The sequence below is a fragment of the Manis pentadactyla genome, chromosome 10 (assembly GCF_030020395.1).
Source record: "Manis pentadactyla isolate mManPen7 chromosome 10, mManPen7.hap1, whole genome shotgun sequence".
NCBI lineage: Eukaryota > Metazoa > Chordata > Mammalia > Pholidota > Manidae > Manis > Manis pentadactyla.
The window spans coordinates 46,567,505-46,593,843 of NC_080028.1; the positions used below are offsets into that span (position 1 = coordinate 46,567,505).

At 34.7% G+C, this 26,339-nt stretch overlaps 2 protein-coding genes and 1 pseudogene across 5 annotated transcripts in view; all 3 read right to left on the reverse strand.

Annotated features, from left to right (window-relative positions):
- Window positions 1-322: 322 nt before the first annotated feature.
- Window positions 323-25,467, reverse strand: LOC130679068 (olfactory receptor 6C74-like). 2 transcript variants are annotated; one of them, XM_057486791.1, is made up of 3 exons: window positions 25,387-25,467; window positions 4,261-5,165; window positions 323-1,086 (listed from the first exon to the last, which is right to left on the reverse strand). In XM_057486791.1, the coding sequence occupies exons 2-3, from the start codon at window positions 5,140-5,142 to the stop codon at window positions 1,078-1,080; spliced, it is 891 nt and encodes a 296-aa protein (XP_057342774.1). In that variant the 5' UTR covers window positions 5,143-5,165; window positions 25,387-25,467; the 3' UTR covers window positions 323-1,077. The 2 variants fall into 2 exon arrangements, with proteins under 2 accessions (XP_057342774.1, XP_057342773.1); XM_057486790.1 differs by lacking the exon at window positions 323-1,086 and having other exon boundaries at window positions 4,155-5,165.
- LOC130679070 (olfactory receptor 10A7-like) lies at window positions 14,612-15,502 on the reverse strand (annotated as a pseudogene).
- Window positions 24,866-26,339, reverse strand: part of LOC130679067 (olfactory receptor 6C74-like) — a 118,719-nt gene continuing 117,245 nt past the window's right edge. For all 3 annotated transcript variants that reach the window (XM_057486787.1, XM_057486789.1, XM_057486788.1), the window contains one exon: window positions 24,866-26,291. In XM_057486787.1, coding sequence (XP_057342770.1) covers window positions 25,330-26,268 — 939 coding nt within the window. In that variant the 5' untranslated portion in view covers window positions 26,269-26,291 and the 3' untranslated portion in view covers window positions 24,866-25,329. The remainder of the gene's footprint in view (window positions 26,292-26,339) is intronic.

Sequence of the window (26,339 nt, forward strand, 5' to 3'; positions counted from 1 at the left end):
TATTTATGGTGTCTCCTCCATTATTGGTGATAATTTTTTTCTTTAAGAAACCTCAAAATACAATTTTACTTTTTCAAATATTGTTTAAGAAGTTGCAAATAACAAGCCTCATAAAATGAATGTCTGAAAGACATACAAAAAAGTTATTTAAATTGAATGCGAAGGAAATTAAACAAATGTGCCTGTAAACTGTTAGAAATAAGTAAGTGAATGAACAAGATGAAAAGGAAGCCACTGTGATTTGAAAATGCTCCTGAAAATTCATGGTTGTGTTTCATAAAGTACTCTGCAATGTGTCCCTAATTCATTACACCACATAATTTCAACTGGTTGTAAAAAATAGTCTTCCATACCATGTTCATGAATGCTCTCTTGATGTGCTGATGATTTCTCAGGCTATAAATGAAGGGGTCCATGCTGATGGGGGCTACCAAGGTGTTTAAACTCAAGCATAAAATCATGTATATACAGTCAACTGATCCGTAACAGGCATACCAATAACACACAATAACAAGGGTGCCAAGAAGTCAACAAATGGTATGGGAAAAGTGGATATCCATATGCAAAAGAAAGAGCAACTCCCTTGCTCAGAGACACTTTGTCTTTTGCTGATTGTTTAATATATATAACTATGCAGCTGACATTAGAGATGGAGATGACAATCATGTAGGATGAACACTTGGAAAAGGCCTTTGTCCTCTGACTAGTAGAAGGAATCCTCAAAATTGTTCTGATGATATACATGTAGGACAGAATTATCAATGCCAAAGTGAATATGAGAATAAACACAGCACAGGAAAACCCCATTATCTCTAGGAATTTTGTGTCTGAACAGGAAAGTTGCAGCAGGGGAAATAATCACAGGTAAAATGGTCAATAATATTAGACCTACATGAGCTGAGTACAGTAACAAGGTTCAAGAGTGACATGAGTGCAGGGAATATGATTAAGAATGAGAGTAGCCATGAAGAGAAGACAAGGAGTGTGCAGAGTCTACAGTTCATGATGGTCCTGTAATGCAGGGGTTTGCATATGGCAATATAATGGTCAGAGGACATGGCAGCCGGAAGGTAAAATTCAATGACTCTGAGGAAAAGAAAAAAGAAAAAAAGTTGAGCAATGCCATCACTGAATCTACTGACAGTTGTGAATGAAGCCTCTAATAATGAGACATTTCTGAGGAAGAAGGACGTGGGGGTGTGGAGGTGGGAGTCCATCTGGGTGAAGGTGATAATGGTCACTTTCCCATCACCCCAAGTGATGCTCATGTAGGTGATGGACAGGAAGACAAAGATCACCACCTGAAGCTTGGGGTGTTTGGAAGAATTCACCTGGTTGTGTATCTAGGACAGCTGCTCTCTGTTTTGGAAGATTATTAAACATTAATTGAATTATTAATAGATATAGTCCCATGCACATTATTTTCTCTTGTGTAAGTTTTGACAAAATACTTCTAAGGACTCATCTAGGTTGTTAAATTTGTGGTCAAAGAATCATTCATAATTAATTATTATTTTAATGTCTATGTCCTATGTTAGAAACTTAGATGATTAGTTACAGATATTTCTTTTTTTCTAATATATGCAGTCGAAGCTATAAATTTCCCTCTAGGCACTGCTTCCACTGTATCCCACAAATTTTGATAAGTTCTTTCATTTCACTCATTTCAAAAATGTTAAAATTCTAGAGATTTATTTTTTGATGTGTTATTTAAATCTCCACATAATTTAGGATTTTTCAGTTTATATTCATTGATTCCTAGTTTAATAACATTGTGGTCTGAGAAGATATTGAATGATTTATATTCTTCAAAAATTTCTAAGTGTGTTTTATGGCCTAGAACATGTTCTAGGTTGGTGATCTTGAGAAGAATATGTATGTGGGTATTGTTGGTTGATGTGTTCTATAGCTGTTTCAATTGATGTTGATTGTTAAATTCAGCTATGTCCTCTCTGATTTTATGATTGTTGTGTCTGTCCATTTTGGACATACCTTGAACTTTCAACTATGATAGTATATTCATTTTTTCTCTTTGCAATTCTGTTATTTCTTCCTCACATTATTTGGCACTCTGTTGGTAGGTACATACATTATTATTTTAAGATTACACTGATATGCTTGCTAATGTTAAATGGACAAAACAAATCCCACTTTGTCATGGTATTCTATCCTTTTTACGTACTCTTGGATTGACTTGTTTAAATGTTCCTTTAGAATTTCTGTATCTGTTATGCATAAGGTATATTATTTCTATATTGTACTGATTGTTCAGCTTTCCTCAACAGAAAGGAAAGTTGAAAGCCTTTCAGGGTGAGTATTTCAGCCTTTCTGGTGGATGTTCCCTTAAGAAAAAGTTGTACTTCTATTTAAAAAGTTGTGTTACTATTTCAAGAAAAAATTGAAAAAATACAGCACTATTAAGCTAACTGGGAATTCAGACTTCAGAGGCCAATGATAGTGGTTTCCATTAAACATAATGTGAAGTGATAATGTCACAGACTGACTGAAATAAAGAGAATCCAGGTGATGTAATTTTAACCTGCCTGTAAGCAGGAAGCAGTGAGGGTGGGAACGTCTTAGTTTAGAAAGTGCTCAGTCTTTATAATGAGTTACAGAAATCCTCTATGCTAAAAAACTAGTAGATGACATTTAAAAGTATATAAATAAAGCATTTCAGAAAATACAGTGATTAAAAGTTCATTTAACTTATTCAGTATGTTTTAAACAAACTCCTTGATGACACAGAATCCAAACTAAAAAGCATATTGAGAGAGCTTCAGGTTTTGGTTTTATTAGATTACTTCATTATGTTACATGTATTTTTTTCATTTTCGATGCTCTTAAAATTTTTTAAAGTTAGACACTGCACCAGGAACATTAGAACATTTTTCTCAAAATGGAAAATGAATGTATATAAATGATCAAGGGATAATGTAATCAATTGTTTCAATAACCATTATTCCTGAAATCATATTTATGACTCAAATATCTTTTTAAGATCTGACTCATTAACAGATTATACAAAAACCTACAAAACTTTCCAGTCCATTAGAGGCTATATCGACTGCTCTCCCTGGCTATGTTTTATTTTGGTGTTCTAGATGGCATTTTCCAAACATATTTTCTTCAAATCAAGGACAAACTTAAAATAGAAAGGAAATGAAAATTAAATTGAGGCCTAATTCACAGACATTTCTGCAAAAAAATCACATGACATACTGTGTTCCTATGAAAAAATTATTTTATTATATGTAATATTTTAAAATTCTGGTCATGACACAGAAATTGAATCCCTGAATTTCCAGACTATGGCAAGAATTAAAACATCCTAAAGAAAAGGTTTAGTTTATCCTACTATTTTGGTTTCACTGGTAGGAAGTATAGTTATATATGTATATTAGATACAAATGGAAAGAATAAATACATTGAATTAGCATTGTTCTCCTTATTTAACAATCATTTACAAGCAGTTTCCAGGTAGCTTCAGAAGTATTCAAGGTGTTAAAGAGTGCTTTTTGAGTATGGCAACACCTAATAAGTATTGAATGTCATTATTAATTTTTAAAATAAACCAGTAAGAAAACACATTTTTTAATCTACAACTGAAATACATCTAAATGTTAACAATGTACTAACAGAAAACAGAAATCTAGATTCTATAGAATGTACTTCAAAACAACTATCTTATTTTTAATACACACTTTCTAACTTGAACATCAACACTAATTGCTAACCCACGCACAATTTAATTTTTATTAAGTAGAGTCAACACAAAAATTGGTAGTATTACAAAAAATATAAATGAATATTAGTTTTAAGTAGGTAATAATTAAGTGCAAATAAAGAATGATAAAAAGTTTACATTGCATGCTGCATTCAATATATTTTAATTAAATATATTTATATTCTAGACTAACTAGATTTCAATTATAAAAGTGACAGATTGAAGAACTTAGCTCAGTGTTTCCAGATATCAACAAAAATGATGTAAAGTGAAAATCATCTATAATGAAGTCTATAAAGAAAACAAACTTCTTTGAGACCAAGCTTTTTGAAAATAAATCTTGAAATGAGATAAAGATAAATATCAAAGGAAGGAAATCAAAATAAAGGAGGAAACTATGTACTGGAAGCTACGATTAGATGCACTGGTATTGCCAGGGTCCTTTTGTTTGTTTCTTTACATGTGCTGCAAAAGGATAGTCATTTGTTTGGGAGAGAAACAACCCTGTGTATCATATTCATGAAGGATTTTTTTACCTGTTGGTTCCGTAAGGTGTAGATGAAAGGGTTCAAAAGTGGTGCAACAGAGGTATTGAGAACTGCAATTCCCTTGGAAAAAGATACTCTCTGTTTCACTGATGGTTTAACATACATGAAGATGCAGCTGCCATAAGAAAGGGAGATCACAATCATGTGAGAAGAACATGTTGAAAAAGCTTTTTTCCTCTGATTAGCTGAAGGGATTTTTAGAATTGTTATCGCAATATACGTATATGATATTATCACCATTGCCAAGGTGACCACGAGTGTCATCACAGCAGAAATGAATCCCATCGTCTCGATGAGCCGTGTGTCTGAGCAGGAGATCTGCATGAGAGGAGTTGTGTCACAGTAGAAATGATCTACAATGTTGGAGTCACAGAAATCAAGGTTTAGGCCCAAGAGGAGAGGTATAAAGATGGTAAAGAACCCAGCAAGCCAACAACAGGAGACAAGCTGTGTGCAGATTTTAGTGGTCATGATGGCTGTGTAATGCAGGGGCTTACAGATGGCAACATAGCGGTCATAGGACATGGCTGCCAGCAGGTAAAATTCAGATGCTCCGAGAAGGAAGGCAAAAAACACCTGAGCTGCACAACTGTTATAGGAAATGGTTTTGTCCCCGGTTGCCATCATCACCAGCAATTTAGGGATGCATGTAGTGGTATAGGAAATTTCTAGGAAGGAAAAATTCCGAAGGAAGAAGTACATGGGGGTCTTGAGGTGAGTATCCAGCAGGGTGAGTGTGATGATGATCAGATTGCCAGTGATGCTGAGCAGGTAGGTGAGCAGCAGGAAGGTAAACACCACCACCTCCAGCTGTGGATCATCAGTCAAACCTGCTAGGATGAACACTGTCACTCTTGTGTGGTTCCCCATTACTGTCCTCTACTTGGTCAGGTCTAAATGCAAAAAGAAGAACAAGAAAATGAGGATCCCAATGGAAAAGTTACAGTAATAACTTGTGGTGAAGATCATGTTTCAGCTGGAGCAACACAAGGCTCATTCACGTTCCAAAGATGGTCACGGCAGGAAGAACAGTAGTTTGCCTTCCAGGGTATCTAGACAGAGAGTTCAATCTTTAGTTTGCAAATCTACTAAAGGATAACCTAAATGATGACAGTAACTCTTCATTGTTTTTATGTGAATAATTTATAAACAGGTTAGAGGGACTATTCAAAACCTAGAATGAAAGTTTTTTCTCTCTTGGATTTATGCAAGACTTTAGGATGTATGCTATTTTTGTTTAATATAAGAAGTTTGCATATGAGGAGCAAGTCAGTACCTATTATTATTAGTGTTTCAGCCCATGTTGCATTTCTCTCTGTCTCTCACACACACACAAACATGTTTCCTGAACATCTGTTATGATCACTACCCTACCTACCTCGCACTGTGAGAAAATCAATAGCCACAATGCTAATTTCCATTTTCGTATGCATGTTGTGCATTTGAGAATAGACCTGTTAAAATCAACTGAAGAATGAGGGGGAAAAGTATAAAAGTAGATAGAAATATAAAAATATGTATTCAGGACATTGTATGAAGTATGAGAGGTCAAAGAAAAGAAAGATGAAAACAAAGCTTACAGAAACCTAGAGAGGTAAGAAAGGTTTTTTAGAGATAGGAGAGTGAGTTTGGTGAAAAATTCTAAAGAATATTAAAAATAAGTTAATAAGCAAGTAAAATTTTGAAAAATTAAAGATACAGAAATTAGTAATATATAAGTAACAGTAAGTTAATATTTGTAAAAAAAAATTATACAACCAAAAATTTACCAATCATATTTCTCTGCACGTACTTCTTTTCTTTTTGATTATTTTATCTTATTATTTTTATTAAGCAAAGACTGTAATGATGAATAATGTTGAGATCAGCATGGCATAAAAGAGATGAGGAATGAGTGTTTGGTAATTATTAAACACATAGTGAATCTCAGAATAGTGGTGAAATGAATTTCAGGATGCACATACTTTTCCCTAAGATAGTATATTTAAATGTTCAGCTAACACATAATTAAGAAAATGTTAATTATAGAAAACTATTCTCAACATCACGTATGTATTAAGACAGTTATGTTGTTTAGTTCTGCACAGGTAGTAAATGGAAGTTCAGGAATAGTTTGAAAGAGTGTGTTTTCCAAAGTTGTCCTTTCAAAAACTTTTTTTGTAAATAATTATAGACAGATATTAGTGTGTGTTTCTTTAAAAAAAATTAATAATATCCTTAAAGAAAATTATCTTCTTCATCATCAAACACAGAAAAAGTTTAAATTTTAGTGGTGGACCCTAGATAACACAATGTTTTCTGTCTTGATAATATCAAGGTAATTGTTTCCAACCTCTAAAACATGCATTATTTTTGAAAAGGCACATACATAAATTAAAATAAAAATATAAAGTAAAATAAAATTTTTTTCCTTTAATATCAAGAGGAGTTTATAGGAGGATTCTAAGATACAAAAAATAAGACCTTCTCTCAAAGTTATGTTAATCGTGTACACAGTTTGGGTGAAAAGAGATGACTGACAATTTTCCCTTTACATTAACACTCCTTTTACATTCACGTAACTGTAGCAATTATTATACATCTTCCCTCATTTACACAAATCACACCCATGGCAATATTGCAGGAATGCACATATCTAATACACCTAATTAGAACTGTTCCATGTCAAATACACCAACTTTTACCAAAACAGAATGTAAAAAATTAAGAAAGGTCACATTAGCAAACCATTAGAAGGCAGGCCTGTGAATGCAATACGCTTAGTTGTATTACTTATTGTGACTATCAGATACATTTTTAAAAGGAAGAGTTTTTAATACTAAATTATGATTGCATTCTATTTGTATTCTTTCACCATTTTCCCTAAATCAAAATTTAAAGGGTGAGAAGAGATAATATTAAATGTATAATGCTGAAATTAGAAAACAGGGGCTAAAATATATCTTACAAGAAATGGTCTTTAAATTTAAGATATGCCAATTCTTTTCATATTTTTGAGCCCTAAAACAGTTTGCGAAAAACACTTAAAAACTCAAATACCGTTTTTAAGAAGATGTAATACGCACAGATTTTTTTCGACAAAATGTAACTCCTCTGCTTCCACATTTCGCTGCTTCATCACCCAGCTGTAGAGAGCACACGGGCAGCCCGCTCCTCTCTGGCGGAGCTCAGGCTAACTGCAATCTACGCCTGTTTTTCTTTGCATAAATGGCAACTTAGTAAACATTTTGTTGTTTTTTCAGATTTTAGACTCCTGTATTAAATATTCCCATTACTACCATTTACTTATTCATGTAATAAATATTTTTCTAAGTGTTATTTGCAGTGCTATATAAATTAACAAACACTAATCTCATGGGGTATTTATGCTTTTTGAACTCCGAAGGGGAACATCTAATGATTATGATGAATTCTCAGTAGGATATGAGATGCAAGAACACTATTCCCAAAGGATCAAATATTTATATGTGTCCAAAGGCTTTTCATAGGCACTAAATATTTTTTAAAATAACTATGGAAAAAGAAGACACTAATTTAAACTCTCCAGATAATTCAGTAGAGATTTCCCTAATATATGCTTGCCTTCCCATACTGATGTTTTGCAATCCTATATATAGACACAAGGATTTGGAAACAAAATAGAATTATTTTAATTGGCAATAAAAGTGACAATATAAATTGGAGAATTTAGCCAGTCATAGAAAAAATTGTACCTCAGGCTAAATACACCATGATTAATTCTCCAGATACAACTAGCATCTCATGTCCTTTATGTCATTTAATTTCTATTCTGGAAGCCACCTTTCCTCCAAATAGTCTTTGTGATGTTATCCAGGGGATCTTAAAGTAGATCTTAAAAATTTCAGAATTCCAAAGCATTCTCCATTTCTTCTATATTAATAAATTATTAACCTATGCCTATTATTAGCCTTCCTTGCAATTTATTGTAGCCATGTAGCTGACTTCTGTTCGAAACTGTAAATAGAGATAATGTGCAATTTCTGTTAGCGGGTTGAGCTTGTCCTCCTCAGTTCTTGTCCCCACCACAACAAAGCACTGAAGGGCAGAGACACAGTTGTGAAGCAGAGTGAAAGTTTAATTTGAATACACTCCAAGTGAGGAGTGGACCAGAGTCAAGGCAGACAAAGGTTTACTTGAATAAACCAGAGAGGAAGGGAAAACAGAGGGAGGAAAGGGAAGCTCATTGAACTCCCACTTGGCATAGGGCATAAACCCCTGCCAACTCCTATGGCTGGTCACCTGGCATCCAGTGTCCGCTTGAATCTGCATTGCATGGGACCTGAGTCCCCAGCACCCCAGGATTTAGGGGAGCCGAAGAGCACTGGACGGAGTGAGACTATCTTCTGAGAACTTTCCAAAGGTAAAGAAAGGAGATTTTCAGGCAGGATACTAAGGAGCAGGATGGTATAGTGGCATCTGCGCCCAGGTCACCCAGGAGATGGGTACTTGCAAGGCAGGAGCTCTCAGTAGCCCCTTCCCAACTATCTGGAGTGGAACAGAGAGAGTGACACACTCAAAGAAAGGGGTCTGTGGGCAACCTCACAGAGGAGGTGTGCTTAAGGATTTGAGGTCTGGAGTTTTATAGGGCATTTTGGGTAAGGGTCAGCATAAGGCATGATGTACACAGGTGATTCATAATTCCTCTGAAGTTTTGTCTTAAAACAGGGTTATTTAGGTGACTGTGTGGGTCTGGTTCCCATCATTCCTTGTCTGCATAGGTTTATTTATACTTGCAAGATCTTTCTCCTGTCCTGGTTACAAAGTTACTTGATTCAGGGGCAGGAAGAAGAGGAAAAAACAGCATATAAGTTAAATTAAAGAATACGCTGGGCTTCTTTGCAAGGTAAGTAGCTATCACAGTGGCATTATCTAATCGGTACAATGAAGACATGCGCTGTGCTCAGATGCTGTTCTTTCTCTGGGGAATGTCCAGACATTCTAAGTTACTACTGGCCTTTGGAACTTCAACTCATTAACTCATTAACTCAGTGAGTCTTTTCTGGCTTTCTAATTTTATCTGGTTAACTCTTTGAGTCCCTTTTAATGGACTTAACTGTCCTTATTCTCGGTCCACCCTGCTTATGTCTGTTTCTGCCTAACATTTCCAGGGGTAATTACTTGGTAAATAGGGCTTGCTCTCCTTTCCTTCTCTACTCGCCCACCATTGCAGGGAAAACAGGTGGCAAGCCCCTGGGAGCCATGAGTATGAGCAATCACCCTGGGGAAAGGGAATCAGTAAGAGGAAACACACCCAGCTTCTGGACACCATCGCAGGCCACACCAGATCAGAGACACAATGACTTCATGGAAGAGTTTCAACATACCAGCCTGAATATTTAAATAAGACAAAAATATTTTTCTTGTTGTTGTTTAACCTTCGGGATTCTTGTTTTTCTCACTTTCTACCAAACCTTTGTTATTATCAAATCTAGTTTCCTAGGACTGATATTTCATGTTTAATTTCTTTACTGTGTCCTATTTTTAAGAACATATGTTCATACCTCTTTTTCTAAGAATACTTCTGGATATTTTTCCTAATTTTCCAGTTCAAGAACCCCTGTTTTCCACTTCCAAATATTGGATAAGTGTTTCCTGAACATCAATACTAATCATTTAAAATCATATATTTGTGAGATCCTGAAGAAAATATCATTTCCAATTATTTTACAGACTGTGTGATAAATATATGTAGATGTCCTTGGGCCTCTTCCTATTTCAGATATTTTCATGATTTTGGTCATTTGAGCCTCCCTCTGGTACTCATGTGAATTTCTGTTGGATATTTAAAACTAGGCAAATGTTAAAGGCTCTGAATGATGGTTTGTTCTGACAAATAGGATTTAATTTACTGTGGCACACAGGTAAAGGCACACAACCTTGACAAAAGCATGTCATGAGATTGTTCAAATATGATCCATACTTTTCGTGAAACGATGAATTCACTGTGCTTATTGTTAGGGTATAAGATCTCAGTGTTCTCCACTAAAAGCCTAGGGATTTATCTATGCTCTTCCACTTTGGCAAACCATAGCGTCAAGTTGTTGTCTTCAGAGACTAGGAGATTTCAGGAATGTCCTCTTAGATTCTCAGCTTCTTCATCAGGCAGATGCTACTCTGTACTGGTGGCCTCAGTTTTCCATTGCTTTTTTACTAAGGATTTATCAAATGTGTTTAGGGAAGTAACATTGCAAAATGTCAGGCTCTTTAGTCATCCATTCCCTTTTACGGAGGTTTGTCTGTCTCTAAGAAATGTCCTGGTTGCATTGATAGATGCATTCGTAGAATTCAGATTATTTCTCCCCCGTCCCAAGTGAGAGGGGAAAGCAGCGGCCCACCATTTCCTGTTGGGGCATTTTCCATGCACTGCATACAAAAGAGCGAGAGACTTGAAGAGAAAACTTAAAGAATGTGGGGATCCATTTAGTAAGTACCCTTCTCTCCATTTCCCTGGCTTCTCAAGTCCTCAGTGCTATTTTGCTCTAATCACACATGTAATTTGTGTTTTAGGGAGTGGGTTGTTTTTCAGCACTTTTATTTGGGAATAATTGACCCAGTTTCTGTGAATGCACAAATCTCATATCAGTATTGTCAAAATAAAAGATACAACAAAAAGGAAGCATTGGTACATTGCTATTAACTAGAGACCTAAATTTATTTCTATTTCAATAGTGTTCTCACTATTTTCTTCTTTTTATTGCAGCATCTAATCCAGGATACTACATTGCATTTACTCATGCAGTGTCCATAGTGTTGCCTGGACTTTGCTCTTCAGTCTTTTCTTGTTCATATACTTGTTAGTTTTGAGGGGACATGTCAAGCAATTTAAAAAATGTTCCTCAGTTTGGATTTCATTCTCCCTTTTTTTATTAAGGATTAGTGGGTTAGTGTTTAGGAATTTGGGAAAGAATACTAGAATGGCCAAGTACTTTTCATTTCATCGTATTAGAGGGTAAATGAAATCAACATGATTTATCACTGTTAATATTTTCCCTGACAATTTAATATATAGTTTTCCACTAAAAAGCAATGCTATTTTCCCCCTGTCTATAATATCTTCCTGGAAGCAAGTCACTAAAACAGCCCACATAGGCATTTAAACATGAGCGACTTCTTCATCAACATATCTCCCCGGGCAAGGGAAACAAAAGCAAAAATGAACAAGTGGGACTATATCAAGATGAAAAGGTTCTGTACAGCAAAGGACACCACCAATAGAACAAAAAGGTATCCTTCAGAATGGGAGAATATATTCATAAATGACAGATCTGATAAAGGGTTGACATCTAAAATATATAAAGAGTTCACGCACCTCAACAAACAAAAAGCAAATAATCCAATTAAAAAATGGGCAGAGTAGTTGAACAGACAGTTCTCCAAAGAAGAAATTCAGATGTCCAACAGACACATGAAAAGATGCTCCACATCGCTAGTCATCAGAGAAATGCAAATTAAAACCACAATGAGATATCACCTCACACCAGTAAGGATGGCTACCATCCAAAAGACAAACAACAAATGTTGGCAAGGTAGTGGAGAAAGGGGAACCCTCCTACACTGCTGGTGGGAATGTAAATTAGTTCAACTATTGTGGAAAGCAGTATGGAGGTTCCTCAAAAAGCTCAAAATAGAAATACCATTTGACCCAGGAATTCCACTTCTAGGAATTTACCCTAAGAATGCAGCAGCCAGTTTGAAAAAGACATATGCACCCTTATGTTTATCGCAGCACTATTTACAATAGCCAAGAAATGGAAGCAACCTAAGTGTCTATCAGTAGATGAATGAATAAAGAAGATGTGGTGCATATACACAATGGAATATTATTCAGCCATAAGAAGAAAACAAATCCTACCATTTGCAACAACATGGTTGGAGCTAGAAGGGTATTATGCTCAGTGAAACAAGCCAAGTGGAGAAGGAGAAATACCAAATGATTTCACTCATCTGTGGAGTATAAGCACAAAGAAAAACCGAAGGAACAAAACAGCAGCAAACTCACAGAACCCAAGAATGGACTAACAGTTACCAAAGGGAAAGGGACTGAGGAGGATGGGTGGGAAGGGAGGGATAAGGGTGGGGAAAAAGAAAGAGGGCCTTAGGATTAGCATGTATAATGTGGTGGGGGCATAGGGAGGGATGTTCAACACAGAGAAGACAAGTAGTGATTCTACAGCATCTTACTACGCTGATGGACAGTGACTGTAATGGGGTTTGTAGGGGGTACTTGGTGAAGGGGGGAATCTCATAAACATAATATTCTTCATGTAATTGTAGATTTATGATAACAAAATGAATTTAAAAAAAAAGAAGGGAGAAAAAACAAACAGCCCACATATTAGGAGGAGAGAAGGTTTAATAAGATCCACTTCCTAGAAGGAGTATCTACCTGCCTGACTATACATCTGTCTGTCTATCATCTATCTATCTATCTATCTATCTATCTATCTATCTATCTATCTATCTATCTATCTATCTATCTATCTATCATCTATCTATCTATCTATCTATCTATCTATCTATCTATCTATCTATCTATCTATCTATATTTGTATTCTTCCTTCAGGAAGACCAGTTCCTTCTCCCACACATATCTGTGACACTGTGGACTCATGTCAAATTCGTTAAATTTTCCTTGAGACTTCCTTCCTAACAGTATATTTTAAAGAGTATTTCCTAACTTACAATCATTTGAATATTTTTTAAAACCATTTGACATTTGCCCACTGGTTTAGAATATATATTTCAAAATTATCTTTGCCGACCTCAAAAAACTTATAGCACCGCCCTTCAAGTGTAAGCAATTTATGATATATCCCTAAAACATACCTTTCATCTCTTGTATTTTTGCCATAAATTTCATTAAATATACAAAACATTTTTACCATCATTGTTTCAACACTTAAATTTTACAGTGATTAAAATTAGAACACAGATTATATTTTACCTTCCTTTACTCCATTTTGAAGTTCTTCATTTTTTGAGAAATTCAACTTTTTGATGTGTAATTTTGATTTTGCTAGAAGGAAATCCTTTAACATCTCTTGTAATGTAAGTTTGCTGGCAGTATATTCCTGGTGTTTTAATTTATTTAAGAAAAATTTCACTTCACTTTCATTTTTGTAATTACAATTATATGTGGTCACTCAGTTGCTTTCTGCTTATAATGCTTCTGAGCAGAAGTCAAGTATAACTGTTATTCTTTTTGCTATGTAGGGAATATGTATTTTCCCCTATTGCCTTAAATAGTTTCTTTTTGCTTTGGTTTTTCTTCGCTTTGTAAATTTATTTTCTTAATTATTGCTTTTTTACTATTATTTTCTGCTAGTGTTTTCAAAGTTTCTCCAATCTACTGTTTCAAATTTGTCAGCAATTTTGAAACATTTTAGTTTATACACACACACATACACATACAATTTAGAATCATAAGTGCTCCATCATTAGGATGAGTGAAGTGACAATAAAGACTGTAAAGAAGAAGGGGTTCACATGGAGTCTTAGAGCTCTGGGGATTCTAATATTAAGGAACCAGTCACAAGAGAAACCAGTGAAAAAAAACCCCACTACAGTCAGAGAAAACCACATAATTATATGTCATCTAACCAGGGCAAATAAATTATTTAAATAAAAGGTATTGGTCAATTGTGCTAAATGTTACTGAGGTTCATTTCAATGACAATAAAAATATGACTCAAGAATTTGGAAAGGTGGAGTTTGAAAGAGCAGAGTAAGTGAACTGGTGGATTACAGAGCAAAGAAAAGAGGACTGAGAACAAAATGTGAAATAATAACATAGAGACAGTATTAACAGGTAAAGGTAGATAAAGCTGATGCTCTCCAAATTCAAATTACAAATAAAGCAGGGAGACATTTATTAGGAATAGAATATTTCAAGTATTTTGATTACAGTGGAAAACCTACTTCAGCTTTCAGTAAATAGTATCATAATGAGGTACACAATAATAAAGTAAAAAAGAAAACGGCATCTGTCATTAAAAACTCCACATTATGACCAACTAATAATTAAGGAGTAGAGATTTATACAGCCTGAGTCAGCTATCTTTGGGAAAAAAGAAGCACTAGTTTTGGGAAATACAGTCTAAACCTAGGAAATTGCTGTAGAAATGTTCATAAAAAGACCTTCTTCTCTCTAGCACTTATCATGGGAGAATTATCTTTACTTTTTAGATTCTAATCATAGATTGATGGTAAATGATTTACCATTACTGACTTGCACATGATAAAAATACTGAGGTTTTATCTACAATAAGAAGTTTAAATTAAAATATGACTAAAAACACATCTAACTTATGCAAGAACTTCAGGTAATTGTCCTCTTGGCTGTCCCCTTCACTTCATTGTTCCTTAGACTGTAGATGATGGCGTTCAACATAGGAGTGATGACAGTGTTGGACAGTGACATTAGCTTCTTATTCTCAGGTAACAGAGGTATTTGGGTGGTAAGTAGGTCAAACTGGTCATTCCACAGGAAAGGAACACCACATGAGGTGTGACAAACAAGCAGAGAATGCCAGCCAGTAGCAGAGGGCATCTTCAGGGTGGTTACGATAATGTGGCTGCAGGAGACCAAAATGAAGAAAAAGGGAAACATAATAAATAGTAGCATGGAGGCAAATACTTGCATTTCATACATGGTTGTACCCTGAGTGATTAGTTTCAACACTGGAGGACCACCACAAAGAAAAGTGGTCTATGATGTTTCATCCTCAGAAAGGAAGGACCATTATCTGAGATGTCTGCAGCATTGAGACAGGAATGCCAGACACCCTAAAGCCTCTAAGTCATCCACAAGCACAGGGACCATTCATTATGCTGAGTAGTGGAGAGGGTTACAGATGGCCACAAAGCAATCAAAAGCCATCAGAGAGAAGGAAACATTCAGAACTGAAAAAAAAGAAGTACCACAGCCTACAAATGAGATGATTTTACTGGGGACCACTACATCTACCAGCATCTTTGGCACCATGACCAGCGTGAAACAGACTTCAAGAAGTGATAGGTTTCAGAGAAAGAAGTCCCTGGGTGTTTGAAGAGCATGATCCACAGTGGTGACTGTGACAATAAGGAAGTCACCCGACAAACTGACTGTATAGATGTCCAGGAGCAAAACAAAGAGGGAACCCTCCATCTCAGGGTTATTTGTAAAACCAAGAATAAATTCAGCTACTCTGGTGTGATTTTCCCAAGTCATATCTTAGACGAGTTTCTCAGTAAGAAGCAAAGTCTGTGCATCAAAGGAGATTCTTTAAATATAGATAGAATCTTAAAAATATCAACAGAGTGCATAAATGCATCTCTGTTCTCAGTTGCCTAACTTGCTATTTCTCTGAAGCAGAGAATGTTTGTAATAAGAACAAATCAAGGGAAAATAAATCTTTTGCATGAATCCTACTAATTGCTTATCACCTGGGAACAATTTTTCACTCATAAGTGGTCATAGTCTGTAGCTCATATTCTTCACCAGAAACATGCTATTTTTTCAGGATTAGAGATAGTTTAGAGAGATAATAATTAAAATAGAATCATCTACTAATTTTTAAAAGTAAACCCAGTTGCAAAAAGACAAATCACAGCTAGTGTGACCTCTTTAAGAACTGATTATATCATTAGGTATTTCTACTGTAGTATATTTTACACCATCTATTGTACATACACTTATATACATTTATATACACATATACATGCACATACACATATATGTATAAGAAATGGTAGATAAATGTAAGCAAACAAATGAACAGCATATATTTATAATTTTTGTTGCATTTCAGTAGTCTTCATGATGTTAATTTGGGTGATTTTTAAATACTGTCTTTTGAGCCATAATTTGACCTCACTGGACCACCATTTCTTATTCTGCACATATGTACATTCCTATCATTTGAGTTGGGCATAAAAATCACAAACTTCTGAACAAATATGACTGGCAGTAAATAAGTCCTCCTTCCAGCCCTCATGTCAATTCCCATCCACCAAAAGACTGCTGCTTCCCACTGTGTTGTGACTTTACTAAATTAACATCGATTAAGTAGAGCCCAGGAAATAGGGTATAGGACGGTGAGCCATGGTTCACCAGAAGCCCATAAGAGACAGTGGGATAGGCGAGGTCACTACTCACAAGCCCTGGAGGAGGTGCACAGCACTCTCCAGGGGGCCACCTGGGGAAGGGAAGGCAGGCTGCTGGCAGAAAGAGCAGGGCAGAACTTGGGCACATGGCTTTATTAGGGTCTGAGGAGGGAGAACTTTGGGGTTCCCTGCTATGGTCAGATTGTTCAATTCAAACCAAAAGGAGCAGAGTTTTGGGATGCTTTTATCTAAGGATCACTTAATGGGATGGCCCTGGGGGGCAGGGTAGACTGTTTTTCATAAGGGCAGTTAGTGGATTCAAAGCAAGAGCTTACATTTACTTTGAACTCTGAGGTCAGATATCTAGAGCATGCGATTGAGGAAGGGGATGATGTCAGCTCAGGGCCCCTGCACTTGCTCCTTGTTACCTGGCTACTTGACTACACCAGATGCCAAATCAGCAACATGATTGAGTAGTTTAGCTACACTCTCAACATACTGTCCATCTTCTACAAAATTGCATGGTTAGATGTGAAAAACAGTCACTTACTATTATCATATATCCAGCCGTAAATTCAACTAATTACCTAATTATCTAAACATCAAATTTAACAATTAAGAATTCAAACACAAGATCTTACTTAAATTATTTTGACCAGAAGCAGAATTATGCAAATGTTTTCTGTACAGATCTTAATTAGCAATAGCATATCAAATATTAGCAATCACAGAAACATATGTTGGAAAAACAATTATTCATAATGCTACTTTGGGGGAGATGAATGATGCTTCATGTTTCCAAATACTGGTGTTAAGTTAATATTGCATAATTCGTTTTACAATACATTTGAAAAACCTAAATCAGAAAAAACTTAACTATTAATTTCATTGCCAAAATTATATTTAAAAAAGATTTCCCCTCTGAGAGTAAGGAGCAGAAAACTTGCAGCCCAAAGATTCCTCCTGAAATATAGTGCCCATTTGAAGAATTCTACATTTTCATTCTACTCTGAAGATTATCACTGAGGAAGGATATGTGCTTACCCATGACCAAGAGGGTTGCTCTTGGTCCTGTCAATAAGTTGGTGGATGTGAAGGCCAATGACAAGGCTGGGCTTTTTCAGTCTTCAGTAAAGGCAGCAGGTTGGGGTCCCTCTTCCTGTTGGGGAGGCCAGGGCCTAGATCCCAAGAGCCTGATGCCTAGAGGGGCACTTGGGCATCCACACGCAGAAATCATCTCAAAATGAATTAAAGATTTAAGTGTAAGATGTAAAGCTTTAAAATTCCTTAGAAGAAAACATAGGGGAAAAGCCTCCTGACATTGGACTTTGCAATGATTTAACTGACATGACACACAAAACATAAGCAATAAAACCAAAAACAGAAAAGTAGAACTACATCACACTAAAAAGCTATTTCACAGCAAAGGAAACAATCAACAATCAACAATCAACAGAGTGAAAAGAAAATCTATTGAGGGAAGAAAATATTTACAAACTGTATTTGGTAAGGGTTAATGTTCAAAATATATAAGAATTCCTACAAGTCAGTGGCAAACAAACAGAAACCCTGGAGACCTAATTAATAAATGGAATAAAGACTTGAGTGGACATTTTTTTCAAAGACATACAAACATAAGGAAATAAATGTCCAACAGGTATATGATAGATGCTCAATGCCACTAATCATCAGGGAAATTCAAATCAAAGCCACAATGACTCATCACCTAACACCTGTTAGGATGTCTATTATCAAGAAAACAAAAGACACTAAGTGCTGCAAGGATGTGGAGATATTAGAATCCTTGTACGGTGTCGGTAGGAATGCATAACTTTGTAGTCTCTGTGAAAAATAATATGAAGGTTCTTAGAAAAGTTAAAATAGCACTAACACATTATCTATCAATCCTATTTCCAGGTATGTACTTAAAATGTTTGAAAGCAAGATCTCAGAGAGGCATTAATATTCCCATATTTCCTGAAGCAGCATTCACAAGTGTCAAGATACAGAAGAACCTCAATGTCCATGGAAGGATGAATGGATACAGAAAATGTGGTAAATGCATACAAAAGGATACTATTCAGCCTTAAAAAAGAAGGAAATCCTGTCATACATGACAACATGAATAAACCTTCACACTAAATAAATTGGCATTCACAAAAGGATAAAAACTGTATGAATTCACTTATATGAAATATCTAAAACACTCAAACACATAGAATCAGGTAGTGGAATGGCAGTTGCCAGCGGCTGGGGGAGGAAAAGATTGGGGAGCTCTAAATTAATGATTTTTTTCCTAGAGGAACTGAAAGATGATGAAAAGAATTCATTTCAAACACAAATCAAAATCACAAAATTTTTATTTCCTGTATAAAGTAAAATTTGATATCAATATTTATGGTGTCTCCTCCATTCCCGATAATATTTTTTTCTCTTAAGAAACCTCAAAATACAATTTTACTTTTTCAAATATTAAGAAGTTACAAATAACAAGGTTCACAAAATGGATGTCTGAAAGATGTACAAGAAGTTATTTAAATTGAATGAGAACTACATTAAACAAATGTGCCTGTGAACTGTTAGAAAATAAGTAAGTGAATGAACAAGATGAAAAGGAGGCCACTGTGATTTGAAAATGCTCCTGAAATTTCATGACTGTGTTTTTTGAATTGCTCTGCAATGTGTCCCTAATTCATTACACTGCATCGTTTCAACTGCTTGTGAAAAACAGTCTTCCATGCTATGTCCATGAATGCTCTCTTGATGTGCTGATGATTTCTCAGGCTATAAATGAAGGGGTCCATGCTGATGGGGGCTGCCAAGGTGTTTAGTACAACAACTCCCTTGCTCAGGGACACTGTGTCTTTTGCTGATTGTTTAATTAATATAAATATGCAGCTGACATTCGAGATGGAGATGACAATCATATAGGATGAACACTTGGAAAAGGCCTTTGTCCTCTGACTAGTAGAAGGAATCCTCAAAATTGTTCTGATGATATACATGTAGGACAGAATTATCAATGCCAAAGTGAATATGAGAGTAAACACAGCACAGGAAAACTCCATTATCTCTAAGAATTTTGTGTCTGAACAGGAAAGTTGCAGCAGGGGAAATAATCAAAGATAAAATGGTCAATAATATTAGACCTACATGAGCTGAGTACAGTAACAAGGTTCAAGAGTGAAAAGAGTGCAGGGAATATGATTAAGAATGAAAGTAGCCACGAAGAGAAGACAAGGAGTGTGCAGAGTCTACAGTTCATGATGGTCCTGTAATGCAGGGGTTTGCAGATGGCAATATAATGGTCAGAGAACATGGCAGCTGGAAGGTAAAATTCAGTGACTCTGAAGAAAAGAAAAGAGAAAAAAGAAAAAAGTTCAGCATTGCAATCATTAAATCTACTGACACTTGTGAATGAAGCCTATATTAATGAGACATTTCTGAGGAAGAAGTATGTGGGGGTGGGGAGGTGGGAGTCCATCTGGGTGAGGGTGATAACGGTCACTTTCCCATCATCCCAAGTGATGCTCATGTAGGTGATGAACAGGAAGACAAAGATCACCACCTGAAGCTTGGGGTGTTTGGAAGAATTTACCTGGTTGTGTATCTAGGGTAGCTGCTCTCTGTTTACGAAGGTTATTGAACATTAATTGAATTATTAATACATATAGTCCTATGCATATTATTTTCTCTTGTGTGAGTTTTGACAAAATATTACTTCTAAGGACTTATTTAGGTTGTTAAATTTGTGGTCATAGTAGCATTCTTAATTATTATTTAATGTCTATGTCCTATGTTAGAAAATTAGATGATTAATTACAGATATTTCTTTTTTTCTAATAGATGCAGTCAAAGCTATAAATTTCCCTCTAGGCACTGCTCCCACTGTATCCCACAAATTTTAATAAGTTGTTCTATTTCACTCATTTCAAAATTTTAAGTTTCTCTTGAGATTTATTTTTTGATGTGTTATTTAAATCTTCACATACTTTAGGATTTTTCAGTTTATATTCAATGATTCCTTGTTTAATAACATTGTGGTCTGAGAATACATTGAATGATTTATATTCTACAAAAATTGTTAAATGTGTTTTATGGCCCAGAACGTGTTCTAGGTTGGTGATCTTGAGAAGAATATGTATGTGGGTTTTGTTGGTTGATGTATTCTATAGCTGTCTCAATTGAAGTTGATTGTTGAATTCAGCTATGACCTCTCTGATTTTATGCTTGCTGGATCTGTCCATTTTGGGCATAACTTGAACTTTCAACTACGATAGTATATTCATTTCTTCTCTTTGCAACTCTGTTATTTTTTTTCCTCACATTATTTGGCACTCTGTTGGTAGGCACATACATTTTAAGGATTACATTGATATGCTTGCTCATATTAAATGGACAAAACAAACTCCACTTTGTCATGGTATTCTATCCTTTTTACGTATTATTGGATTGACTTGTTTATATATTCCCTTAGAATTTCTGTACCTGTTATTCATAAGGTACATGTTTTAAAGTTATAATTTCTTTTAATATGTTGCCTGTTTCCTGCATTATGATAGTGATGGCTTAAGAATGAATTGAAAAGTATTCCCTCCTTTATCCTTTTTTGGAATAATTTGTATATACTTGGTAGTTCTTAAAAAAATGGGTAAAATTCACAAGTGAAGCAATCTAGGTCTCTTTTTTTTCTATGGGAACATTTGTAACTTCAAATTGTTTACTTTATCAGTTATATTCAGTTTATAAATTTATTCTGGAAATTTTGGAAGTTAATAAGGATTTTATTTCATATAAATTAACAAGTCATAGACTTAATAATATTTCATTTTTTAAAATATCCATAGAAGCTATACTGATGTCACCTCTCACTCAGTAATTTGTGCCTTGTCATTTTCTCCAGATAATTCTAACTATTGAGAACTTAATTATATTTATCTTCTAAAGATTGCATTTTGTATTTAATGGGTTTGCTATTTTCCATTTTATGTCTCATAGTGTTTTTCTCTCATGATCCAGTGGATATAGCATAGTGTTCAGCAACTCCTGCTGAAACAATTTAATATCTACATACCATCAAATGAACTTTGATCTGTACCTCAACTATAGTAAGAGAATAATCTAGTAACCCAGTTACCATGAGCTGAGTACAAGTTGGTACGAGTCAGGAGCACGTTTTACCATGCAGAATGATCAGGTGATGAAGTGGTTTCTAGATCACAACACAGTAGTCACAGGACATAGGAACATAAGAAGCTCCCAAAAAACATGCAAAAAAAAAAAAGTTGTACCAATGATTCAGGAATTTGTTTAGTCTTCAGTCATTGAGGTTATCAGGAATTTAGGAATATAGAACAATGTGAATGGGATTTTTAAGATGAAATTTTGGAGGAAGAAATGCTTGAAAATTTTTAGATAGAGACTCAACATGCTAAAGAGGATATGTTCTCCATTATGCTCAACATTGCATTTGAGAAATAGAGACTGGAAATCACAATTTACAACAAAGATTCATTTGTCAGTCAAAGGAAATTAACCCTATCTCCACTGATTGGTTCTTATGTCCCTTTTATGGATCTTATAACTACACAATAAAATGATTAAACTAGTAATAACAATTTTTTTTTCAGTTTTTAAAAATGTGGCAACCAAAGAGAGACAGTTTTGTAGAATTCTATTGATGAGTATTTTTTTCCTGCTTAAAATGTTATATGATAGTGAAAGTCATGTAACAGATCAGTTTAGTAATATCATGACAGATATCCCCTCTTAATGAACTTGAATAGGTTCTATTTGCCAAAATACAATTTACCTGATTGTTTTCAATTTGACTCCTTACTATATGAATACTTCCTTTAACTTCAAATGTAATTCAAATCAATTACACTTTCTAATGATAGCAAAGAAAAATTATTGAAGTATATTCTAAATGTGTCACCTATAACCCATGTTCCAAAAGCTTCCCGTCCAGACTAGACATTTAAATCCACATTATATCTACCAATTTATATTTTTCACATAAAATTTTCATCTAGTTTCTGCATGTAACTTATAACCTCTGAATATTATCGTATATTTTTACTCAACACAGTAAAAGCTCATCTGTTCATCTTTTTCATTATCTTAATTTTTGCTTTTTTATCAACCTATTTATTGTCATTTGATATTCAGTCTAAGAAACAGGTTGATGATTTCCTACACCTATATGATGTATGGGAAGAAACATAAATATAGGAAAGTGAAATAAAAGAGCAATCAAAAGGGCTTTCCTTAACTTCATCTTCCTTAGTGATACATAAAGGGATATGTATCATTTCTAATTTAGAGTGCCTTGAATCATTTATTGTATAAACCATAAGAAGTTGATCTGCATATTTGGGTGTTTTTTCAAAACCAGGATTAGGTATTTGTTGTAGTTATTGTGCTGGTTCATTCCTCATGAGGCAATTGTCTTCCATAGTTTCTTACGATCCTCGCCATATTATTTCTGCAAACATCTTCATTACTTTCAACTCTTTCAGTTCTGAATTATCTTTACAAATATTTATTTTGCCGTTTACATATTGGCCAGATTTACACATACAGATGTTTTATGTGTACTTTATACCTAGCATTTCTATGATGTACTTATGCAATTGCTTTCTCTAACTTCCCAATTTAAGCATCTGTTAGGAAGATCATTAATTTTATTAATTTCTCCATTTTTCTTGATTGTTTTCCATGTGTTATTTTTCTCCTCTTTTACTAATCATTACTACAAGCAACCTTTCAGTAATCATTATATAATTCACTGCTCCTTCATAGGAGTAATAAAAGATACATCTTCCTTAGTTCAAATTTTTATGATCTATTTTTTCCTCTGTGTTTTTCAAAATGATCTTTCCCTGAGCTATCTTTTGTTCCTATGCATAATGTTAATAATGATCATTATCTTGCCACATTTCAGAATTACATATAAAGCACCTACCAGGCCTATAATCTAGTAAGTAATCAATAAATAGAGATTTTATTTGTATGTTGTAGTGGTTGTTCAGCTTTCCTCAATAGAAAGTTGAAAGCTTTTCAGGGTGAGTGTTTCAGACTTTCTGGTGGATGTTCCCTTAGAAAAAGTTGTACTTCTATTTAAAAAGTCTTGTTACTTTTTCAAGACCAAATTGAAAAAATACAGCACTATTAAGCTAACTGGGAATTCAGAATTCAGAGGCCAATGATAGTGGTTTCAATTAAACATAATGTGAAGTGATAATGTCACAGACTGACTGAAATAAAGAGAAGCCAGGTGATGTAATTTTAACCTGCCTGTAAGCAGGAAGCAGTGAGGATGGGGAAGTCTTAGTTTAGAAAGTTCTCAGTCTTTATAAAGAGTTACAGAAATCCTCTATGCTAAAAAAACTAGTAGATGACATTTAAAAGTATATAAATAAAGCATTTCAGAAAATTCAGTGACCAAAAGGTCGTTTCACTTATTCGGTCTGTTTTAAATAAACTCTTTCTGCATGATGGAGAATCCAAACTGAAAAGAATATTGAGACAGCTTTAGGTTTTGGTTTTATTAGATTGCCTTATTATGTTAAATGTATTTTTTTTCATTTTCAATGCTCTTAAATGTTTTCAGTTAGATATTGCACCAGGAACATTAGACTAATTTTCTCAAAATGGAAAATGTATGTATAGAAATGATCAAGGGATAATGCAGTCAATTGTTTCAATAACCATTATTACTGAAATCACATTTATGACTCAAATGTCTTTTTAAGATCTAGTTAATTAACAGATTTTATAAAAACCTACAAAACTTACCAGTCCATCACAGGCTATATTGACTGTTCTCCCTGGCTATGTTTTATTTTGGTGTTCTAGATGGCATTTTCCAAATATATTTTTTTCAAATCGAGGACAAACTTAAAATAAAAAGAAAATGAAAAATAAATCACGGCCTAATTCACAGACATTTCTGGAAGAAAATAACGTAACATGCTGTGTTTAAGTAAAAAATTTCTTTATTATATTTCATATTTTAAAATTCTGGTCATGACACAGAAATTGAATCCCTGAATTTCCAGACTATGGCAAGAATTAAAACATCCTAAAGAAAAGGTTTAGTTTATCCTATTATTTTGGTTTCACTGGTAGGAAGTACAGTTATATATGTTATTAGATACAAATGCAAAGAATAAATACATTGAATTAGCATTGTTCTCCTTATTTAACAATCATTTACAAGCAGTTTCCAGGTAGCTTCAGAAGTATTCCAAGGTTTTAAAGAGTGCTTTTTGAGTATGGAAACACCTAATAAGTATTGAATGTCATTATTAATTTTTAAAATAAACCAGTAAGAAAACACATTTTTTAATCTACAACTGAAATACATCTAAATGTTAACAATGGACTAACAGAAAACAAATAGATTCTATACAATGTACTTTAAAACAACTATCTTTTTTTTAATAGACACTTTCTAACTTGAACATCAACACTAATTGCTAACTCTGGCACAATTTTATTTTTATTAAGTAGAGTTAGCACAAAAATTGGTAGTATTACAAAAAGTATAAATGAATATTAGTTTTAAGTAAGTTGTAATTAAGTGCCAATAAAGAATGATAATAACATTTACAATGCATGCTACATTCAATATATTTTAATTAAATATATTTATATTCTAGACTAATTAGAATTCAAATATAAAAGTGACAGATTGAATAACTTAGCTCAGTGTTTCCAGTTATCAACAGGAAAAGATGTAAAGTGGAAATAACCTATAATGAAATCTATAAAGAAAATAAACTTTCTTGAAACCAAGCTTTTTGAAAATAAAGCTTGAAATGAGATAAAGATAAATATCAAAGGAAATCAAAATAAAGGAGGAAACTGATTGGAAGCTACGATTGGATGCACTGGTATTGCCAGGGTCCTTTTGTTTGTTTCTTTACATGTGCTGCAAAAGGATAATCATTTGTTTGGGAGAGAAACAACCCTGTGTATCATATTCATGAAGGATTTTTTTACCTGTTGGTTCCGTAAGGTGTAGATGAAAGGGTTCAAAAGTGGTGCAACAGAGGTATTGAGAACTGCAATTCCCTTGGAAAAAGATACTCTCTGTTTCACTGATGGTTTAACATACATGAAGATGCAGCTGCCATAAGAAAGGGAGATCACAATCATGTGAGAAGAACATGTTGAGAAAGCTTTTTTCCTCTGATTGGCTGAAGGGATTTTTAGAATTGTTATCGCAATATACGTATATGATATTATCACCATTGCCAAGGTGACCAGGAGTGTCATCACAGCAGAAACGAATCCCATTGTCTCAAACAGCTGTGTGTCTGAGCAGGAGATCTGCAGGAGGGGAGTTGTGTCACAGTAGAAATGATCAACAGTGTTGGAGTCACAGAAATCAATGTTTAGGCCTAAGAGGAGTGGTGGTAAGAAGACAAAAAAACCTGCAAGCCAACAACAGAAGACAAGCTGTGTGCAGATTTTAGTGTTCATGATGGCTGTGTAATGCAGGTGCTTACAGATGGCAACATAGCGGTCATAGGACATGGCTGCCAGCAGGTAAAATTCAGATGCTCCGAGAAGGAAGGCAAAAAACACCTGAGCTGCACAACTGTTATAGGAAATGGTTTTGTCCCCAGTTGCCATCATCATCAGCAATTTAGGGATGCATGTAGTGGTATAGGTAATTTCTAGGAAGGAAAAATTCCGAAGGAAGAAGTACATGGGGGTCTTGAGGTGAGTATCCAGCAGGGTGAGTGTGATGATGATCAGATTGCCAGTGATGCTGAGCAGGTAGGTGAGCAGCAGGAAGGTAAACAACACCACCTCCAGCTGTGGATCATCAGTCAGACCTGTTAGGATGAACACTGTCACTCTTGTGTGGTTCCCCATTACTGTGCTCTACTTGTCCAGGTCTAAATGCAAAAAGAAGAACAAGAAAGTGAGCATCCCAGTGAGAAAGT